The 17,951-nt window shown below is 41.0% G+C and overlaps 1 protein-coding gene across 1 annotated transcript in view; it reads left to right on the top strand.

Annotated features, from left to right (window-relative positions):
* The first annotated feature begins 898 nt into the window (after window positions 1-898).
* The window catches only part of OXCT1 (3-oxoacid CoA-transferase 1), a 138,179-nt gene continuing 121,126 nt past the window's right edge, over window positions 899-17,951 (top strand). Inside the window, exons 1-3 of the mRNA XM_063085701.1 lie at window positions 899-1,373; window positions 10,524-10,632; window positions 11,858-11,948. Coding sequence (XP_062941771.1) covers window positions 1,296-1,373; window positions 10,524-10,632; window positions 11,858-11,948 — 278 coding nt within the window. The 5' untranslated portion in view covers window positions 899-1,295. The remainder of the gene's footprint in view (window positions 1,374-10,523; window positions 10,633-11,857; window positions 11,949-17,951) is intronic.

The following is a 17,951-nucleotide window of genomic DNA, read 5'->3' as shown; positions in this document are numbered from 1 at the left end:
ATTAATTATCTCATATAAACCTTATGACAGTTCTGAGCATTATTAAGTGTATTGGTTCATTTCTGTTGCTTATAACAGAATACCCAAAAGTGGATAATTTATAAAGAAACGAAATTTATTTCTTACAATTTTGGAGGCTGGGAAGTCCAAGGTTCAGGGAACACATCTATTGAGAGCCTTCTGCTGGGTGGAACACTCTACAGGGTTCCGTGGGGACCAGGATGTCACATGGTGAGAATAGGATGAGCAAGAGAGCTAACCTGCTCACCTACTCTCCTTATAAAACCATCAGAATCATACCTATTACTCCATGAATGGATCAATCCACTCACAAGGTCATAGTCCTCACAATCTAATCACCTGTTAAAGGCCCCACCTTTCAAATACGACAATTTGATTTCTCACCCTCTTAACAGTGTTACAATGGGGGTCAAGTTTCCAATACATGAACTTTTGGGGGACACATTTAACCCACAGCAATAAGCAATTCTAATTTGTAGGTGACACCAAGGCTTAGGAAAGTTATGTGAATTGCCTGAGGTCAGTCAAAGGAATATACATATCTTTATGTCTGCATCTGTTGAATAATATCTGCGATTGCTGGACTCAAGCTCCAGAAAGATCCTGAAGCATGTAGACTTGGATGATGGAGATGAAGGAGAAAGTGTGCTAAACTCAGGTCCCAGAGCCCCAGTCCTAATTTTGTCCCTCTGCAGGCCTGGCTGGTCACACCTCTTGGCAGATAATTCTTGGCAGGTTCTCAGAGCAAATTTACCCTACCTAATCAGGGCCAGGTGTGGGGAGAAAGGGCCGAGAAGTGGTAGAAATGGGAACGTTGTCCAGACAGGGAAACAGCTCGAGGTGGCCCTCTGCAGTCCACATCAGATACTGACTTGGAAAAGCGACAAGCTCCGCGGGAGACCGTCTCGCGCCTGGAGGGCCCGACCCCTAGGCCAAGGCTCATCTCTGACCTAGGAGAAGGCGGACACCCGCGAGCCATCAAAGCTAAAGGAGCGACCTGTAAAGGCTGCGGCGGCAAGTGCACGCCAACACAGCGGCCTCGAATACGCCGGGACCCGGGAGAGGAACTGGCCGCCGGCTGCTCCCAGCCTCACTTCTGTGTAAGGCGGCAGCCGGCAGCCGGCAGCGGGCGTCAGCGACGCGCGGTCGAGCCTCCAGCCCGCCCCCTGCGCGCCTTCCTTCCCAGTGACGCGGAGGCGGCTGGGGCAACGCGCTCTGACACACTCACACGCGCGCCCCAGCCCGCCGCCTCCTCCCGCAGCCAGGCCCCGAAGATGGCGGCTCTCAAACTCCTCTCCTGCGGGCCATGGCTCTGCGCCTCCGCCCGCGGCTCCAGGGGCGCCTGGTCCAAGGTAAAGTGCGGGCGAAGGGGAGGGCCACGCGCAGGAAGGACGCGAACGAAACCCCGAGCGGTGCCCGCTTTTCCTCCTCTGCCCATACCCACCCTCCCCAGCCCAGGAGCTGGCATCCGTGGTTCCCACGGTGCCCGGGCGCGCAGACGCGCCGACGTGTGCCGGCCTCGCCGGGTCTGCGGTTGACGTTCTGCATCTCCTTCCCCGCTGGGGCGAGACGCGACAAAGAAGCGCGCCGAGCGGCCGAGAAGGGGCAGGAGGACGCCTGGCAGCGCCACCGCGCCCTGCGGGGCTCGCCCGCGTCTCCCGGTCACGCGTCCCCAGCACGCGGGCAGCCTCCAGTACTCGCCGCGCCCGCCTAAGCTTAGGAGGAGGCTCTGGCGGGCCGAGCGGGGCGAGGAATGCGCCAGTTTATGGAGGAAAAGGGGTGGAGGCAGCAGGAGGTAGATTTGCGCCCCACACGGGGGATCACGAGCATAGACGCCGGTAGAGGCCCGGAACCGGGTTAGCCACAGCTCGGCGCCAGTTCGCCTCCAAGGGGGCGGATGCTGGGCGCGGCGGGGGTGGGGTGCCGCGCCCGGTCTTCCCCTGCATGGTTGTGCCGCCCAGCGGACTGGAGCGCTCGTCTGGGCTGCTTGCCCGGCAAGCGGGGAAACTTGTTGAGGTCTGACGGTGGCTCCTCGCGGTCTGTGGGCGCGGACGCCCCTTCTCTCGAGGTCCCTCGGATCCAGATTAGTGGCCTTTGTTACACATTTACTAACGACTCCCCACCGAGTGGTATCCGGAGGTACTTTTACTGTGGATTGTTAACTGATGAGTGTTTTTGCGCTATGCACTGTCCCCGCCTGTGAGCCCACGCTCCAGCAGTATTCCTGTCCGGTTTACTAGGAGCCAAATACTAGACCAGAGCGCCAGGTTCAGGAGGGTGTTCTTACCCTGGCCACCTTAGTAACCTCGGGAGCCTCTTCCTTGGAAGGGAAAACATTTTGTTTTCCCAGGACACCGAATAATAGTTCTCAACTTGGAAGAGTGTCTTGCATAGGGGCGCGTACTCCCGGAGGACTCCTCTACCCAATGCTCTTCTCTCTTTCCCGGATCAGATATGAGAGCTGAGAACACAAAGGGGCCCCTAAACCCCTTTGGTAAGTGCTAGGGAATGATTCAGAACTGGATCATTTTACTCTTACATGCGGCTTAGGACGCATTGTGATAACTGCAGATAGCTTTGGATATATAAAGCATTACTAAAGGGGAATTTGACCTTCAGTCAGTTTGTTGAGGGTGCTGAAGCTGATGCAAACCAGCACACAGCTATACCCTTAGGCAAGGTCAATAACATTCCTTGTGTAGGCAGTTTCTTATTTGCCTAAGTGTAATTTACTCACTTTGAGGTTTTCCCACCTTGAGTATAATCATTTAACCATTTTTGAAGGCCAGCAGACCTCTTAGATGAAGGAGCTACAAATTAAAGGTTTTGCTGTATCTCACTGAAAGTTCAATATCAGATTGCCGACTTTCACCTTTCAGGTTTGATTATCCTAAGTCCAACTCTTGAGTCCCAGAGTGTTTCCCCAGTTCCTGGCACTTAGTAAGTGCCCTCACTTCGCTTAAATCCTCAACTCACTTCTCTCTCCTTTTTTCTTTTTTCTTTTCTTTTCTTTTCTTTTTCTTCTGAACCCCTGACCTTGGTGTTACCATGCCTCACCTCCTATTTTTGTTGAACTGTAATACCTGTGTACTTGTTTAACTTTTCAAATGTCTTCTAAACCAGCTGAAAGTTTCTTGTTGGCAGGAATCATATTGTATGCCTTATTCTCTGTTTCTCTCAACATTACACACTACTCTGCAAAGAATAGACATTCAACACATGTCTAATAAGTGGATGAGAGAACCCTGCAGGCTAACTTAAGCAGTAAACTTAAGTATTACTGTAATAAAAAATTGGGAGTTTTTCTAGTAAACATACCAACAGGTAAAAGATAGTTATTAAAACATTTAAAAATATTTTTTATGATAGGCAAGTCCAGTGTCTCTCAAACTTCAGCATGCTTCAGAATTACCTGGAGGCTGTATAAAACAGATTGCTGTGCCTACCCACAGAGTTTCTAATTTAGTAGGTCCTGGGCTGATCTCCATACTTTGCATTAGTAAGTTCATGGTGATGTGATGCTGCAGGTTTGAGGATTGCACTTTCAGAGCCATTGGAATGGGCCTTGGTTAAAGTAGACTAAGGTATTTTATTCCTCTATGAATGCTATGGGGGAGCATTTGATACAATTTTCCATTTACCAAAGGAAATTATTAATGGAAAAAATTATAAAACTACCGTTAACACTTTACCTACCTCTCTTCCTTCAAACTATCTTTTCCCAAGTCTGTCTCTAACCCCAGACTCTCCTGAGCTGCAGTTAGCCCTTCTGGTACAACTCTTTGGGTAATTCCACCTGGATGTCACTCAGCACTTAAAGCTCTTTCTGACCCAAAATGAACTAGCCATAAAGTGGCTTTTTCCTTTCTTGTTTGTTTTTTCCATTATGGTTAACAGCACCAGGATCCATCCAGTGTGTAAGCTGGAAATCTTCGAGCCATCCTCTCCTTTTCTTTCTGCACCAAGCTGATCACCAAGTTTCACATGTGCACCTCTTTCTGAAATGTCCCTCAGTGCTGTCCCTGGTGTTCTTTCCCAACAACCATCTATTTCCTTTTCATAGCTCCCCAATTGAATGTTACGAATGTGTTTGCATTTTCATAATTATTTCGTGACTAATACGCTTGCTAGTTTGTAAGTTTCATCATCACAGGGACTATACCTGTGTTTTTTTTTTTCTTTAAAGTTATTTGCTTTAACTCTGTACCCCTAGTATTTAGTATAGTTGGTACAAAATAGTTATTTTTGAACAAATGGATGAAGGAAGGAAAGAATGAGTTCTTTTCTTGATTCAGGCTTTATTTTGCAAGTTGTGACATCTCTCTTTCAAAAGCTTTGCTGTCCCTTCCTTATTGATGGATGAGGTTGAAACTCTGTAGTGTATTCTTTAAGGCCTTGTACAACCTGCCCCAGTTTCTCTTTCATCAAACTTATCTTTATCATCTTCCCTCCGTGAGACCTAATTCTGTAGGATGCCAACCACTGGATCTTTTTTCTTTTCTTTTTTTTTTTTTTTTTTGGCGGCTGGCCAGTCCGGGGATCCAAACCCTTGACCTTGATGTTATAACACCATGTATTAACTGCTGAGATCATCGACGAGCCCTCCTCTTAGTCTCTCTGTACCTTTACTCATGTAGCTTCCCCATCTGGAATCCCCATTCCTGATTAGTATTTTAACTCCTGGCAAACTCCTCAAGCTTTCTGATCCACCAGGAAGGATGAGTCCCTCCTTCGTCTGTGCTCCTTTAGAGCTTTGAGCATCCCTCCAACGTCGGATCAGAACATGTACGTTCCCTTGGAAACAGCGCGCCACTGCTGTAGAGAATTGCCTAGTGTCAGTAACTTCCCGTAAGCTCCTTGATCCTTGAGGTTTACTCATGTCACAAGCGCCTAATTGGCAGTGTTTAGTTCTGTGTTAAGGTCAAGATGATCACTCTGCCTTTGGCAGGCTCTGGTCCACTGCTGGACAGCTAGGGCATTTCGACACAGAGTACCCCCTGCTTGGCGGTGACAGCATACTCCGCACAAGTCCCTGAGTGTGCGCCTCCACCCGCGTGTTACTGCCTCTCCTTCTTACATGGTTCTACTTCACCTCTCTGCATTTGGCTTCTCCTCTCCACTTCTGTTTATCAAACTCTGACACTGAAGTGGACAATATCGACCTTGCTGTGCCATGATTTATTTAACTGTAAGGTGACAAGTAGATATCACCTGGGGGTACAGTTCTGTACCATTAAGACAGGTTTATTTAAAAATAAAAAAGCAGTATGCCATGTGGATTTTCACTGAAAGATTGTCAGAATGAATGACAGGAAAAAGGAATTTAGGTAAAAGAAGTAATGGTAGAAGTGTTTAGAAAGGAAGGAGATTTGAGGTTAGGAAGTCATGAGATAGAATTTTGATTCAACAGTGGACTAAGACTTCAGAAGTTAAGTGTGAGAATTCAAAGTAGAGGACAGGGTGAAGTGGAGAGGATTTTAAAGGGAGAAGTAGATTTAGTACAAACATTTTTGCACTGTAAGAATTTTGATTATGTCTTACTTTTGAGTGCACAGTTGTTACTGTTTCCCTCTCCCAACTGTAATAGCAGAAATTAGTAACAACAATAAAATGGAATGCTGCTGAAGGTAGGAAAGTGGAAAACCAAAATGAAATACTTTATGTGAATATAAAGGAAGACCTGGGTGAAATAAATGGTTTCCAGAATAGATGTCAAGGCTGTTTATTCATTGCTTCATTCTTTCAGGTAATCTCTGCAATCTTGAAGGTTATTTATTTATTTTGGTAGCAGCTGGTGCACAGGTTTTTTTTTTTCATGAAATTGTGTTATATAAAGTATAATAGATAGTCATGTTAAAATTGTTTTTTGTAACATCAGTGATGTGTGTATGTTCGTGTATGTCTGTGTAGGGCAGAGGGTGGAGGTTAAAAATTGAAACTAAACTCCAATAAATGATAGGTTGATCTTACTGCCATGGAGGGAATAGAGGAAAAGTTGTCTTCCCCAAAGGAAGCTACTATCCCCTGGGTATCTTCTGTAGTCCTGGAACAGGGCTTCTGTACATATTATCATCTCCTTGTAAACTTAAAATAAGTCCCCGTTCACCCCCCTCACCCCCCGTCAGAGACCATGTGGTTAAGTAGTTTTCTCAGGGTCATACAACTGTGGCTTTGAAACTAGGGTATTTTTGACCCTAAGTGTGGCCTATTATGCCACACTGTCTCCCAAACTAGGTGGTAAGTTTTGTGAGGACAAAAACCATTGTAGTAAAAGTTGGTTTCTCAGTAAATAGATATCAAATGTCAATATAACAGATAACAGATGTTAACTGAAGGTATGAATAATGAAAAAACCAAAGTTGAGCCCCTGCAAGCTCTTCATTATCTCGAGCCCTTCTTACATTCCCTGGGAACATAGTCATTCTCATTGCTTTTAGGTTTTGGTTACCTGGGTAAACTTATATCTTTTCTAAAATACTTCTGAGGTTTTTTTTTGGTGGGGGAGGGATTGTGGGCCTAGCTCCTCGGTAATTTCTGACGATTTGTAATGAAAACACTAATTATCAGCTAGGCTGGCCGGTTAGCTCAGTTGGTTAGAGTGCGGTGCTGATAACACCAGTGTTTGGGGTTCCATCCATGTACCTGCCAGCTGCTAAAAAAGAAAAAAACAAACAAAAAAACAATTATGAGATTAAACAAAGGATGCAATTCCTGACAAATCTATGGTCATATGCTTTTGTTTCTCTTCATGAATCTAAAAAGCCTCTGTGGGCATATAGGGGAAATGAGTTTTCTTCTAACTTTTCTATGGGATTCATGTTTCTTAGCCTGCAGAGAAATAGGTCAGGGTGATCTCACCCCACCCCCCACCTGCCAAATGTTCAGGTGTAGAGGAATTCTATAATTTTCTTCCTCTTCCTGCTAAGGCCCTGCCTCTTCACTCTTAGGTAGAGATAATGACTTATGAACAGAGTTAGACATGAAAAAATAGGACACTCCTTAAGATTTGTTGTATATAAACAGTGAGATAGAAGTAGAATTCAATAGAGGGCTTTCCAAAAACATGGAGAGGAGCATATTGTGGTAGAAGGACCAGTGTGATAGAAGGTCAAAACCTTGGGTCTGGTCTTGCTTTAACAGTTTTGGATCATGCCTTATAAGATCTTTCTAAGCTTCTGAAACTTGATGTGAAAAATTTGGTTGGATTAGTTATCTGTGTATTTCTTTCTTTTTTCTGGGAGGTAACCTCAATTTTATGATCCTTCCGTAGGCCTGTTTATTAAGACTATCAAACTTTTAATTTCCAAGATTAAAAATATATGAGTGTGCGTGTGCGTGTGCGTGTGCGTGCGTGTGTGTGTGTGTGTTTAAAACAGAAACAAATGAGTCCTTGCTACTTGAAGATAGAAGAGAGAAGAAAGCTCTTTGTGGCTCAAGCCCTTTCCTTTCTATCCATCTATCTAATATCCAAGACATATTTCCCAGGGTTTGGGCTGTGTGCTAGCTTATACCACCCTCCTCACCTGACTTTGACTAAGATTGAAATTTAAAAGGACAAAAGTCATCTGTGTAACCTCTACCATTGCAACTCTCATTTGACTTTCTCTTAGTAAAGTTCCTTTAAATAGTCTTTTGTACTACTTGGCACATTTTATGAAAGGATTTTTGTTTGTTGTTTTAACAGATTCTTTATTTGAATTAGGATCCAAATAAGGTCCCATTGCATTTGGTTGGTGCTTTTTGTAATTTTCCTTTAGTATATAGGTTGCCCTCTCTCTCTCTTTTTTTTTCTCTTTCCAGTTTACTTGTTGAAGCAATAGAGTCATTAATCTTAAAGAGTTTTCCACCGTCTGGATTTTGCTGATTGCATCCCATGGTGTAGCTTAATGAGTTTCTCTGTTACCTATGTTTCCTGTAAATTGGGAGTTGGATCTAGAGGCCTGATAAGATTCAAGTGCAGTTCTTTTTTGGCAAAAATACTTTGTAAGTGACGGTGTGTTCTTCCATTAAGAAGTACGTAATTTCTGGGTGTCTCTCTTTTTGTGATGTTAGCCAGCTTTGATGTGGAATGGAATGTTTAGGGACACTAATTCATTAAGGGTTGCATACTAGGGATTCTCTAATTCTTTTTATTTTATTTTATTTCCAGGAACACATTTATTCATCATAATTTCTTCAGGGGTAGCACAAATTGGAGCACTGGGTAGTGAATACAATTTGCAAATGGGCAATGTAATTAGAGAGAAAATTCCTCAGCTCTCTAAAAGGAGAGGGAGAATATTAATAGCCATTTCCTCACAGATATAACTATGAAAATGTTATTTTTGATTCATTGGTGTGGGGCTCCATATAAGGGAAATGTTTACAGCATAAGGAGAAGCGATCAGATGTGAAATGGCATCTTTCACGTGCTTCTCCCTCATCCCGTTTTTAGTGGAACGTAGGAGGAGTCCCATTTTCTTTTCTGGCCTGGGGTCAGTTGCTCATTTGCAGGGTGATTTGGGCAAGTTCCTTTCACTTTCTAGGCCTCAGTCTTCCCATTCAGTAGTTGTGATAGATGATTTATTTTTTCTTTCTTTTTTTTGTGGCTGGCTGGTTCAGGGATCAAACCCCAGATCTTGCTGCTGTTATTAGTATCATGCTCTCACCAACTCAGCTGACCGGCCAGCTCAGGGTAGATGATTTCTAAAGCAGTGAGTTTTGGATGATCACAAATCCAAATTACTTGGGGGGTACTTGAGAAAAATATAGACTCTTGGGCACCACCTCATTGAACTTACTGCCAAGTTTCATATGTTTTAATTGAGGGTGAGGGGAGCCCTTCCTTCACTGCCAAGTGGTAGAACTTCTCCAAGTCAAGTTGGGATTCTCAAAAGTTGACCCCACTGGAAATACATAGTTGAGTGGGTTTTTCTGGTTAGTGTTCTCTTTCTCTTTCAAAATTCCAATAAAAGCCACTCTCCTCCAAGTCAGAGATGACTTGTCCCCTGAGCCCAGCTGAGGACTTGGAGTATTCTGCATGTTCCAGGGAAATTGGGAAATAAGATTTGTTTTTCATTGCTGTTTTCAGGATTTGTTAAAGTAATACCAAGAGATTAGCAGATAGTAGTCTTAGTGGTAAATTCTCTTTTTCCTGGCCCTTCCAGTTTCCGCTTGAAAGGCGTTTTTAGAGGAAGAAAAAAATGATAGACACTCATTTATGCTATTTCCTTGGTTACATCAGGTTGTGTCTGTCTGGGAGACTCTGTTGGGCAGTGGTTATGAGCTTACAACTGGGCTTGTTAAGGTGACAGTGAATCAGGATTCAGATGTTACTGTCTCTACTCCCTGTCTTTTTAGGTTGAATATATAATGAAAATAGAGGAGAAGTGATGTTGAGTATGAGTGAGTGATTGCTCTAGAATCTGCTTTCTCATTTTATCTTATCTATATTGTAGATAAAGTATAAAGAGAGAAATAGTTTATGACTGATTGCTTATGGATGCTCATTAGATGACTTACTTGGGACCAAATAGCACACTGTGGTAAGGTTAGCCATGCCTTCCTTGTAGATAATAATTTGCTACTTTTCTACAGCATCCATAAACTCAAGCCTTGTGGAGAGATGAGTAGTTTTGTATGCTGTTCTTGACTTATCCCTTTAGAAGGCATTCTCTGACACCTAAGATTGGATAAGGGGCCCAACTGTGTAGGTATTTGTAGCATTGATTACATTGTACTTAATTTCCTGGAGAGCAGCAGTCATGTCTTAATACTGTGCTGGAGTAAATAGCACAAAATTTAGCACATAGTACGTTCTTAGTAAATATTTGTGAATTGAGTGGAAGATTTAGGTTACTATCAGAAATTGATGCTTAATGACACCGTTATTATGAATTTGAATTCCAGTAAATGTATTATCTACTTTTATTCTTTTGGGTTGCCACAAATGACACAGTTAGAGGATATCGATCACAAGGGAACTCTAGTGAGAGTATGTCCATTTTGTTTTTAAGGATGAACCACTTAAAGCAGAGCTATTCTAAAGAGGGAATAGTGTCATAGAAACATAAGGGTAATATGGTGGTTACCAGAGGCTGGGGGTAGAAGATTGAGGAGTTGTTGGTCAAAGGACACAAAATTTCAGATAGACAGGAGGAATAAGTTCAAGAGATCTATTGTGCATCATGGTGACTACAGTTAATAAGCATTTATTGTATACTTAAAAATTGCTAAGAGAATGGATTTTTAAGTGTTCTCACCACAAAACAATTGTAAGTACGTAAGGAAACGCATATGTTGAATAGCTTGATTTAGGCATTCCACAGTATATATCTCTCCCAAAGCATCATGTTGTATGCAGTGAATATATGCAATTTTTACTTGTCAATTAAAAAATGTATATAAAAAGGGGATAATGAAATTATTGTTGCATGTAGAAATCTGACCAAATTGCTGTGCATGCAAAGTAAAGCTGTATTTTCAAATGATTATTCACTTAAAAATATGTTTTAACGTTTTAGCACTGTGTCTGCTACTTTTCAACCAGTACTCGTTGCCATACCAAATTTTATACAGATCCAGTGGAAGCTGTAAAAGACATCCCTGATGGTGCAAAGGTTCTGGTTGGTGGTGAGTGATAATATTGTTTTCCTTTTTATGGTAATGTTCTTATGTTTTTAGGGAAGCAGGGTAATCACAGTGACAAAGCTATGTAGATTAGAAATGCAAATTAGTTTACTATTTAGTTATTTATTCACCATTTATTTTTTGTGTGTTTATTGCGTATTATGTTATCTATTATTTTATTACAGTGTCCCCTTCCTGAAAGCTTACAAGGTTTAACAATTAATATTTTACTTTTTCTTTCTTTTTGTGGTTTTTTTTTTTTTTTTTTTTTGTCCCATCCAAGTACCAACCAGGCCTGACCCTGCTTAAGTTCCAAGATCAGATGAGATTGGGCCTGTTCAGGGTGGTATGGCCATAGACTTTTAGACTGAGAGATTTTTTTTTTCCCTATTATTTTGAAAACTGAATCTTCCAAGTGACAATATCTTATTAGTACCTTTGAAAAATCCCTAGTTCCTTGGGAGTTCTGTTTAACTTGAAACATTTGCATTGATTTCATCAGCTCACACCTAGCCACTTCTTTTATTGCTCCTTATATTATGAGATAGAGTACACATGAGCATCTATCTGTGTTGTCTCCCCCCCCCGCCCCCCGCCCAAGTTCTATTGCTTCTTCTTGTTTGGAATGTCTTTTAGAATCACTGCCTCACACTCATTAAACTTGCATTAAACTCACTAAACTTGATTCTTTTAAATGCGATCGAGGCTTATATATAGGGCTGTTTTCCATTCATTCATTCACTGAACTGATAATTGAATGTCCTTTTCAAACCCAGAACTTTTTGAGGAATTGTGGACAATGTAAGAAATGAGAGTTATTAGCTTAGGCCTCCAATACTGCAAAATCTACTCAGGCATATAAAACAAATATGCTTGAAAAAGTAACTATATGAGAGGTGAATTATAAAGTGGCACAATAATACGTATGTAGTTAAATGCAAGATAAGTAGTATGTAGCCATATAAACAGGTTGTATTTGCATTTGACTTTATATTTGTGATTCAAAGATTTGATAGCAGTATCTGGTGCTATATATATAATGGTATAAAACAATTGGATATACCTATATGACCGTTTATTGAGTTGCTGACATTTCTGTGCATTTTACTTAATAGATCTAATAATGTGCTTCATTTTTTTTCTTATGTATTAAAAAGAATAGCACACACATTTACCTGAAGGAAAATTACCCTCTTCATAAATTGTTTATCTTTTGGGTTTATTACAGGTTTCGGGCTGTGTGGAATTCCAGAGAATCTTATAGGAGCTTTACTAAAGACTGGAGTAAAAGGACTAACTGCAGTCAGCAACAATGCAGGGTAAATGTGCATGTTTGAAATAATTGCTTTGAAAGAAATGAGAATTTTTTTGATAATATTAGAACAGAGTTTATCAACGAAATGAAATTTTTCCCTATTTACCTGAGCAGTATGTCCAAGAATCAGAAGATAGTGTTTAAGAAGGTCAAGAGTGGAGGTTACAAACATTTTTGGTACCATCATTCATAATCATAAGTAAAGCAGACGTGCTTTATCTTATGTAAAGATATAAATAAAGACTTTATATCTTAATCTGATGTAATTTTATTTTTCTAAATTTAAAATATTTTTTAAAGTTAGATTTAATAAATCTTGCATTTTAAAATTTAAAGATGTTCTTTTATGTTCTTTATTATTCTAGACTATTATTTATAAGGCAATATGGACATCAATTTGAAATCTGTTTTAAGTTTTTTTATTTTAATTTATCAATATACAATATAGTAATATAGTTGATTTTTGTGTCCCTTTATCAATTCCTCCTTTTCCTCCCTCTCTCTCCCTCTTCCCCCCCATCAACATCATGTCTGTTCACATGTCTTAATAAAATCAAGGAGTTGTGATTTTAGTTATGCCATTACTCTAGATGATATATAAAGGAATTTCATTAATCATAATAATGTTGCTGGTCTTGGTGGGAAGATGAGATACAGCCAGCACTTATCATAATGGGATTGAATATCAAAATGGTCAACAATAAACCATCATTTTAATAATGGCAACTTTCTATTATTTTTTTTATTATTATTATTTTTTAATTTTATTTTATTTTATCAATATACAAAGTGGTTGATTATTGTGGCCCATCACCGAAACCTCCCTCCCTCCTCCCTCTCCCCCCTCCCTCCTAACAATGTCCTTTCTGTTCGCTTGTCATATCAACTTCAAGGAATTGTAATTATTGTGTCTTCTCCCCCCCCACCAAGTTATTTGTGTACTTCTTTATTTATTTTTAGCTCCCACAAATAAGTGAGAACATGTGGTATTTCTCTTTCTGTGCCTGACACGTTTCACTTAATATAATTCTCTCTAGGTCCATCCATGTTGTTGTAATAATGGCAATTTTAATAATGGCATGTACATTAAGGCACATTTAGTTATGGTGGGAAAAGCTATTTGCACACGAAATTGTAAATCATCAGCTCTCTTTCAACAACGAAAGAAAGACTTTCCAGATCTTACAACATTAAAAATAATAATGAAATTGGCAGTTTAGCTTATTATTATAAATGCAATTTAGAATAAGTAGCACAGATTTATTTGGGAAACATAACTGATGCTACATTTGTGCTCATTTTTCCTTTTCTGAATTTAATTGTGCTATTATTTTCATCTGGAAGGCTCTCCCTCCTCTTCTCTGCCTATCCACATCTTTTTCATGTTTCAAGATTCACCCAAGTTACACATACTCGAAGTAGCCTTATCCAAATGCAGAAGTTCTCTAGCCTTCACTGCTCTTGCCCCTTACCAAATTCCTTTAGAGACTTTTGCTTTTCTTTGTATGCTGAATTGTATTTATTCTCTTTGATACCATTAGTCCTGATCCTGTTACTCAGAGTAGTTTTGTATTCCCTACTGTGCTTGGGCTGGGAGTTTCAGAGTCACTGTGTGTTGGAGCTGGATGGGATTGTAGAGGTCACCTGTTCCAGTTCTGTCATGTAACAGAGGAAACTCATCTGTACATGGAGAAATGACTTGTTCATGATTACTTGATATTTCTTAAACACATATCATGCCCTTCGATCTGACTTTGTATTTTTCACAAATATATTTGATTTTCAGTACTCTACTGGGTTTTCCAGATGGCTCTGTGCTTACAAGGGGTGCCACCCATCAGTATAAACTCTTGATGTAGAGTAGGTGCTGATAACCTATTTAATTGAACATGAAGGAGGTACTTTGCAAATCCTCATTGGCAGTTGATTCCCTTAATTGGGAGGGTTTAAATCCTAATAGAAGGGGACAAAGAGTACAAAAGTAATTTCTGGTAATGGGTATGCCCCCAGTATGAATCTGGCCTCCACATCATGGGCAGGAGGGGGGACAATCAGCTTTGCATCTCATGAATATTCACAATAAAAACAAACAAACAAACAAACCAAAAAATCCTAGGGATCTACAGGAATGAGGGCCTTGTTTTGGCAATTAAGAGTCAGATAAGTGAGGAAAATTTAGCCAATGACATCATTTGAATTGTTAGGTAAATGGAGAGAACTAAGAATTAGAATAACCCTTTTCTCATTTAGAAAGGGCTCTTTTTATGGAAGGATCTACCTGAACTGGAAGTCTTTCCAAAGCTCAGAGCTCTTGGTTGTCTGTTTTTATTTGTTTGTTTTTAATAATCAGTAGGAGCTGTTGTCATGGGACACCACTTGCCTTAGTATGAAGTATTAACTGTTAACCTTGATAAGGTAAATCTTCCTTAGGATCACTCACCTGAATTAACACTTTCATATGAGTTAATTAAGAAAGTAGGACAAAATAAGAATGTTCCTTTTATTGAATTTTGGAGGACTTTGACATATGAGTTACAAGGCAATATGAACTAAAAATTTCACAGTAAACTATATATCAGCCAATTAAAATTATAGAACCAAGGAAAGAATTTGCGTGTTATGTTAGTCTTGCTCATTTCTTTATGACACGATTATTTTAGACTATGATTCTTGAAGGGCAGGGATTTAGATGACTTCAGGGCAGTCCCACTTACATGTGGAAAGCTAATAAATACTATCTAATAATATATATGTGCCTGTACTTGTGATTACTTGTATATAGTACAGTATGAGTCAGGTCTAAGAGTTTTTGAGGGCCCATTGAGCAGTCCCTCACTCTAAATAAAATTTCTGGTTCTGCATCAATGACTTTGAACCTGGAGATAAAGGCAAGTGGCCCGTCTGCTGTACCCTCTTCTTTGTTGAAGGAGATACAGGCCACCTTGGCTGATTATGAGCATTGATATCTTCCATGTAATATCTTTTTGCTTTATATTAATATATCTTTTTAATGAATGCTTGGCTTTAGACTTCTGTTAACCACTAAAGTGTTTGAAACTCAAGTTGAGCTGCAAGAAAAAGATCAAATCTTTCATTAGGTATGCTATAAAAATGTTGGCTACTAGAGGCAAGCGATATAATCTGTTTGAAAGTCCATCAGCATTATCTTTAGTATTAAAGAGTTATGAGTGCTTTAATATATGCATTTCTCTATTAGAAATGATATGTTCCTCATTTGCAAAATAGCATATCTTCTCTTTTATATTTGTGAGCTCTTAGAGGTAAGGGACTTGTCTTAATTATTTTTTATCATTAGTATCTGATGATAGTAGGTAAAACATACATATTTGCTGAATTTGTGAGTTGGAAAGTGTGTGGGAAGAAATACACTCTCATTATAAGCTATCTGATAGCATTTTTCAAAGTATGAAGGCTGACTTTGCACCTGGTCATACGGTAGCCTGGGCTAAGCATCTTATGCACTGCTTAGTTGCCATGCCAAGATACTTTCCTAAAAACAAAGCAAAGGCCAAATACGCAATGATTCCCAGAGCCAAGATCAACAAATACTGAGAGGTCATCTCCAAACACAGCCAAGTTCAAGTGCAAAATGGCTTGAAAAGACAAACAGAGATCCATCAAAGAATGATTAGGAAAATTCCCAAGCTAGTGAATGATCAACTCTAGTCTGGTTTTTAGTGTGAACTTGTAGGCTTGGAGAGAGATTCAGATATTTAAAACTACAGAAAGCAAATGGACCATATCTACCGTCATGGATCATTTCATTGTTATGATTTTATTAGACAGGGCTCTAGAGGATGTTAGTGGTACTCTCATACTGGGTAACTGAGCAGTTTACCAAAGGGATCCTTTGGCCAGGGCTGAGGGAAAGCAACATGAGTACTAAAGAACACTGGAGGTGGTAACAGAGGAGTGCTGTTACCAACAGCCCTAGGTCTGAATGGATGAGGGGAGGGAACTGTTACCAGAATCTGGAAGAAAGCTTTGTGGAGAGGGTTATCCAACATGCTGCAGCTTGTCAGGGAAAGAGCCCAAGGAATGCAAATCCTGACATCATTCTGCTCTCACCTCTCCTCCTGATGGTGCCTCCCACTGGCTGACCCCAGTCAGAAGCCAGAGAGAAAGGGAGTCCCTTGGTTCAGCCTCCAGATCAGCTACCCCAGGCACAGGGCAGGCTAGAAGTTGGAGAATGGCTCCTGAGAGGCAAACAGAAAATACCTGCATAATGACTTAGTGATTTTCATTTTTATTAGAGAGGAGCTAATGAGGAAGGAGAAAGTGGAATTGAGGAATAAATTCACTTAAATGCCCAGCAAATATCTGTGTAGATCTCTTTATGTGCTGCATATGCTTGCAGGAGCTTGGGATACAAAAGCGAACAACAAAACAGACCAAGATTCCTGCATCATGGACGTTCTAGTGCGGAGAGGTTGGCAATATGTATTGAACATAACAAATAAGTTAATTTTCCAATATGTTAGAAAGTTAAATATGCCTTGGAAAAAGAAAAAGATCAAGAAAGGGGGATTGGGAGCATGAAAGTGGAGGGGCAGGTTTCAGTAATGTAGACCTGAGAAAAGAATCGGAGGCACTGATAAAATATCAGGATTTATTTGAGCCCAATATGTGTAACTGTGGCCCAGGAAAATACCACCAAGTTGCCTTGGGACGTGTTTTCCGAAGGGCCAACAGAACTTTAGCATTTTTACAATCACAGAAAAGTGAAGAACAAAGGGGAGAAAAGAGACAACCCTTTAGTTAGCACATCAGTCTTTCTGTTGGTTACATAGCATTACATAGGTTATTGATTGGTTCTCAGTTGCATCCTAGGTATAGATCTATGAGTAAGGCTTGTGAGATACATTTTCTGCATTCCTAAGTTAATATAACTTCTTCAGGTGCTGGTAAGTCTGGTGGCAGGTTAAAAGTAGACTTGTGGTAAATGTTCTAGAATGTGTGGATGTGGCTGTTGTCTTGTTCCGGATTCCCCAAGGCTAGTAGGAATTTAGCTGACTTCAGTCAGAGCAGATTTCTGGCTTATTAGTATTCAATGGGGTGATCAGGATGGGACCGTTAAGGTGACATTTGAGCAGACACATGAAAGAAATGAGGGAGTGAGCCATGCAGCTATCTGGGGGAAGAGTTTCCAAGGCCTGGAAAGGCCAGTGCCAAGGCCTCCAGGTGGGGTATGCCTGGTGTGTTTGAGGGACAGTTAGGAGGCCCGCAGAGGTAGAGAAGTGAGCAAAAAGGAGAACGGGCGGAGGGAGGTCAGAGACAAAAAAGGGCATCTGGTCACGCGGGGCCTTGCAGGCTGCTCTAGACACTGTTACTTTTACTCTTGATAAATGAGCACCATTGCAGGGTTTTGAGCAGAGCAGTGCCATAATCTGACTTATATTTTATTTTTATTTTTTATTTTTTTTGTCTTTTTTTGTGACCAACCACAACGCGCTCAGCCAGTGAGCGCACCGGCCATCACTTATATAGGATCCGAACCCGCGGCGGGAGCACTGCCGCTCTCCCAGCGCCGCACTCTCCCGAGTGCACCACGGGGCCGGCCCCCTGACTTATATTTTATAAGGCTTTCGTTGGTTGCCAAGTTGTGAGTAGATTGTAGGGCTAGGAGCCAAAGCAGGGAAGGTCACTGCAGTATCCAGGCAAGAGATGGTGCAGGGCACAGAGGAGGGAGTGAGAAATTGTCAGATTCTGGGTAAATTTTGATAGTAGTGACAGGGTTTCCTGATTTGATGTGGAGTGTGTGAGAGAGAAGTTAAAGATCATTCCACTAGTTTTGTACTGAGCATCTGTGAGAATAGGGTGAGATGGGGAAGGCTGCAGGTGGAGTTGAGTTTGGGGCAATCCAATTGTTCACCTGAAGAACTGGGAACCTAGCCATGCATTAGTTAGGAGTGGACTCAAAGAAACAAACAAGCAGTCAGAAGGCACTGTGTATGAGAGAGCATGGAGTATGGAGGGTGGGGAGGAC

The sequence above is a fragment of the Cynocephalus volans genome, chromosome 2 (genome assembly GCF_027409185.1).
Source record: "Cynocephalus volans isolate mCynVol1 chromosome 2, mCynVol1.pri, whole genome shotgun sequence".
Classification (NCBI taxonomy): domain Eukaryota; kingdom Metazoa; phylum Chordata; class Mammalia; order Dermoptera; family Cynocephalidae; genus Cynocephalus; species Cynocephalus volans.
This window is presented reverse-complemented; position numbering and strand designations above follow the sequence as displayed.